The sequence below is a fragment of the Durio zibethinus genome, chromosome 5, assembly GCF_047325235.1.
Source record: "Durio zibethinus cultivar Kanyao isolate XHJ-2024 chromosome 5, ASM4732523v1, whole genome shotgun sequence".
Taxonomy (NCBI): domain Eukaryota; kingdom Viridiplantae; phylum Streptophyta; class Magnoliopsida; order Malvales; family Malvaceae; genus Durio; species Durio zibethinus.
In genome coordinates, this window is record NC_143166.1 from 9,828,608 (window position 1) to 9,833,834 (window position 5,227).

The 5,227-nt window shown below is 36.7% G+C and overlaps 1 protein-coding gene across 1 annotated transcript; it reads left to right on the plus strand.

The window, feature by feature from the left end:
* LOC111281545 (zinc finger protein JAGGED-like) lies at positions 1-2,699 on the plus strand (the record flags this gene model as incomplete). Its single annotated transcript, XM_022869271.2, has 4 exons — positions 1-109; positions 530-661; positions 907-985; positions 1,327-2,699. Coding segments are annotated over 4 exons (825 nt in total), but the record flags the coding sequence as incomplete, so codon positions are not given.
* Positions 2,700-5,227: the final 2,528 nt, after the last annotated feature.

Here is a 5,227-nt window from a genome sequence, read left to right on the forward strand (position 1 = left end):
TTTTGTTTTTGCAGGAGACCCGAGAAGAACCCCTTAGACCTCAACAACTTGCCCGATGATTACAATAGGGATGGTAAACAGGTCTTTGAGGAGGGCTCCTCCACCTCCGGTATATTCACAATTTTCTCCTTCTACTGCTATGTATAATCAACATTCACAAGATAATATAAAGTTTTTCCTTTTTTTATTTTCATTTTTTCCAGAACAAAATACTACTATAATAATAGTAATAAACATTAAGAAACTTGAAACAACAACAAAGAAAAGAAAATTAAGCACGCTCTTCAACGCTCTATGTAGAATAGACTAGCTGTGGTTATAAGCTTAAAATGAGCACAAGTTTCTTTTGAAGCTTTAAAATGATCAAAATATATAAAAAAGGAAGCAGTGGAAAAGAAGAGCAACAGATTGAGGGTTTAAATCACAATTAATTGTTCATATTTATACACGATTTGGGTAAATTAGGGTTCGAGTTTTAGGCCAAGAATGGTCTCATCGAAGTTGCTTTAATTGGTGCTCTCTGAAGCAGGCCCTACGAAAAAGAAAAGCGGCGCTACGGATGGGAAAGATGAGTGCGGGAAGGTCTATGAATGTAGGTTTTGTTCCCTCAAGTTTTGCAAATCACAAGCTCTCGGGGGACACATGAACCGGCACCGCCAAGGCAAGTCATTTCGCTTCTTTATTCCACTCATGTTTTGAGGTAGATTAGCCAAGTCACTGTCTTCATTTTACTGCACAAGCTTAGGGAATCGTCAGAGGTTGTTATAATGGCTTTGCCCATGAAGCGTGGTCATGTCAATCTTGATGAAAACTAAGTTGGTTTCGTTGCTGAATTTCTTGGTCTGGTTTTCCATGTTGATGAGTACTTTTGATTCGATTTGATTTGCGTTGTTGTTGGGTGGTCAGAAAGGGAGACAGAGACACTGAACCGGGCTCGCCAGCTGGTCTTCAATAACGATAACTTGGCCTCTCAAGGGCATCTAGGGTATGTTCCTTCAAGATTGACATTAATGTTTTCTGCTGCTTCTTTTCATCTTCATCATTTCATTTTTCATTTCGGGTTTGCTTTTACTCGATTCTTTTAGAAATCAAATGCCGGAGCAAAAATATTAGTATACACCCACTTGATTTCTAGATCTTATAGGTACTTGTTTCGCACTAAAGAAGAGAGCCATTTGATGGAATTAATTTTCAGTTATATTGAAGAGAGCCATTTGATGGAATTCATTTTAAGTTATATTGATGCCTCATGGTCATGATTATTACTAATCTTTCTACTTATTATATTGAGCTGAGGAAAAACATGAAATATTCCTATCATTGCAGCTGCCATCCAAGCTATCATCCAGGAGGCAGCTTGGGTGATCCAACTCTACCATTCAGATCAATTTACCCACCAAGATTGTTCTCTGGTTCCTCATCAACGCTCATGGCACCAACATTACAGCCACCGCAGCCATATTTACACCCATCACCATCACGCCTCAACTCCTACCCTTCCCCATACCCAACTCACCCCATGAACGACTATTATGTAGGACATGTCCTCGGGACCAGCAGTTCATCACAGTACCCTCAGCAAGACCTAAACTACCAAGGTGCACCGGATTCTAACTATACTTGCATTGGGGCGCCTGTTGGACATGGGTTCGGGCCTGGTTCAAGTCGGGGGCCGGACTTTGGCGGATCAGGAGGAGGAGGTGCTGGAGGTAGAGACGTGTCACTGAGCAATCAGGAAGAAGGACCGAATTTGGGTAGGAGCTATGCAGGAGGGACACAGCAGCGTTTGGATCATCCTTCAACGATCAATCGATTTCAGGGCGGGTTCTAAAGATTGTTTTATCTTTTTCTTCTCCTTAAAAAATTTTGGTTATGTTTATGAAGTATTAATCTGCTTTGACACGCCATCCGGAGAGAGAGACTTAACAAACTGACAAATGGGGTCATGCAAGGAAGGAGAGAAAAAGAAGTTTTTGGTTTATGTACGTACAGGGATTGGGACAGCTTTTTTGAGCTTATGGACACTCTCAGCTACTTTGGCTTGGAGTTGTGGGGATTGGAGGGGGTTGTGTTGTTGTGTACCAAACCAACTGTGAGAAATGGGGACTACAGCTGGGAGCTGGGACAAGTTATATATGAACCGAAAGTTTCTAACCCCCTTTTGCATTTGGATTCTTTTGTTTTTTGCAAGGCAATGAATTTTTTTTTTTTTTTTTTTTTATGTTTCTTAATTTCTCTTGCTATTGCTATGTTTTAAACTTGATTGTGCTTTTCTTATTGCCCGAGTCCAACTTTGACTGGAGCTGGTGGAGGGGGTGCTACTCTTTCACACTCTTTCCAGAACCAAAATTGCGATCTTCTTGACTTTTGAGACATTTATGTTTGCACCATGCTTGCACAGTATGGGCAATGACCTAGAGAGAAGCGGCTGAAACTCCATTGAACACTTTAGTGCTGAGAGCTTCCTGACGAGAAATACTCAGCTCTGCCAAGAAAACTCTGCATCATACCTTGCGATTGTAGTTAATTAATGTTGTTTTGTTAATATTCAGGAATACTTCTCTTTTTTCTCTTTTTGAGCCCCCTTTTCCAGTTTTACTGACCTCAGTATAGCCCCAACTCCTCTCCGTCATAACGCTTCTGATTTTTTGCTTATATTTAATTTGTCTGCGATGCCTACAACGTAGTTAGTATTTCATTCAGAGCTATAATTTGATCAATTGAGGAAAGACATCTCGAAATTATGAGAGGTTGAAGTGCTAGGAAAACGAAAACCAAATTCTGATATGGATCAATAAATCTCAACATTTGAGTGCAAAATTTCTACCCTTGGCATATTTTCTTGTTAGTTTACTTCTTTTGACGAACTGCATTATTTTAGCATTATGAAGGCCGAAGTAGAATGGATTATTCTATTCATGAAACCATTACTTTTGGGTGCAAATTGAAGAAATAAGTATTATCCTATTAGGTAAAAAAACAATGAACATCACTTGTTGACTTCCCTACCTTGGCTTAACTTCATTTAGGTTAGGTTTGGACTGAACATTGGTTGTTAGGAGGATAAAAGGGATAAAAATCTTAAAGTCTAACTGAAGGACTTGAGCTAGAGTAATATATACAGTCACCAAGGATTTTACTGAGTGAAAAGATTTATTTGATATTTATCTGATATGACCGGAGGTAATGTTATGTATTTTTAGTTCACTTCTGGGATATAATAGGAGTGAATTTTTTTTTCCATTCCTTTACACATTACATGCGTATGTCAAATCTAGAACTTAAGATGTCAAGTTTCCCTACACGATATCAAGCTAGCTATATGTTGTATATATTACCAAAATATATGTTTTAAGAAGTGTATTCAGCGTCTTTTACAAAATACAAAGGTTTGAAATCATGTTGTTTGCATTTGTGATGGAGAAATAATGATTGGAAGTTGATAAATAAGCTTTGGAACGAAAATAAAGTAAAGGGATTCGAATGCCATTTGAAGCGAATTCAAATGTCCAAGTTTGAAAACAGTCCCTCTAAAATTTTGCCTAAGGTAATCAAATTCTTTAAAGTGAGCAGTTGAATGCTTAGGATTTTTTTTATTTGCACTATAGTGGGAAAACTATTATCTTAAAGAAAATTTGCTAGAAATGTCCAAATTTAAAAGTATTCTGTCTAAAATTTTGCTTAGGGCAAGCTAATTCCTTAAAGTGGGCAGTCGAATGCCTTGTAGAATTTTTTCATTTGCCCCATAATGGAAAAACTATTATCCTTAGGAAAGTTTCCTTGAAGTGTCTTGCCTAAGTTTCTTCTTTGATTGCATTAGTCTAAAATCACCAAATTCAACAAAGTTTTAATACAACAATTTTAGGATAATAGTGCTTCTCAATGACGAGTTCTACAACCAAGCCTCATGTTTTTGAAGTGGAAAAACTTGAAAGGTTTTAATAGCATAAATTCCAAGAGTTGAAGCATGATGATTTACTACCAAATAAGTTTGATGACAGTTATTTATGTTCTTCATGAGTACCATCCACAGGCTATAAGTGAGAATGGACAATTGACGACAGGACAGCCAAAGTGCATTGAACATGACTACATATGTCACCTAACCATAATTCAAGCATTCAGCAATTCACTTTTTATTGTGTTTCACAAACACAATGGCATATTATAGAGAAGAGGAATGAGGATGCGAAAAACAAGTAATTCCTTGTGAAGAGATATGTGGACTTTAAAATGATGGATTCTAAACCATTGATCAAGTGAATGAATTAACTGATAATGCAACTGAGTGTAATGATGTCAGTGAACCAATTTTTGAAACTTTTCAAATGTCCACCATCGTTAACAAGTTACATCCATCTTGAAAAGATTACGAAAGGTATTTGAAACACATAAAAGGCTCTTACATTGAATGAATAGGTTAAGCACATCCAACTTGAAAGTGCAGCCTAGAAGAGAGATGGAATCCCTAATAATATGACGGACAACAATGTGCATAACATTGAAGATCCTAATTCTTCGTCTTCTCTTAAGGGTGAGACAGAAAAACATTTCAAAGAGGAAGGGAAAGTTTAATAATATTGAAAAGGAATTAAAGAAGATGAAATAACTTTATTATGTGTGTGGAAAGAATGACCACATTGAAAAAGTGTGTCAATTCCGTAAAAGTAAAACAAGAAATGAGGCTTGCATAGTGATCAAAGATGTCATGGCTGTAATACTCACATAAATCCTAGTAGTTGATAACCAAGAAGAGTGGTGGATGCAACTTGCCATGTCACTCCTTTTAAAAGTGATATCAAGATCTATGAAGAGATTAGTGATGACAAACCAATCTTCATGGGAAATTCCTCCACTTGTAAAGTTGTTGGCAAAGTGACTATCAAACTTCTTCTTACTTCCATCAAGATTCTAACTTTGCAAGATGTGTATCATTTTCCAAATCTTTGAAAGAGTTTAATTTCTAGCAATCAACTTGATGACCATGGTTTCAAAGTTGTACTTGTTCTCAAAAGGTGATCATTTCTAATAAAGTATCATTTATGGGGAAAGGATATGCTAAAGACAATATGTATGTTCTCAATATCAATAAAGTTGCTTCAATTATGCTTATATTAGCATGTATGCATTGAATTGCATGTCTTCACATAATTTGATTCCTAAATCTTCTTTTGTTTCAGCTGAAAAACTTGTGAATGTTGTGCTTAAACAAAGCTTACAAAATCTT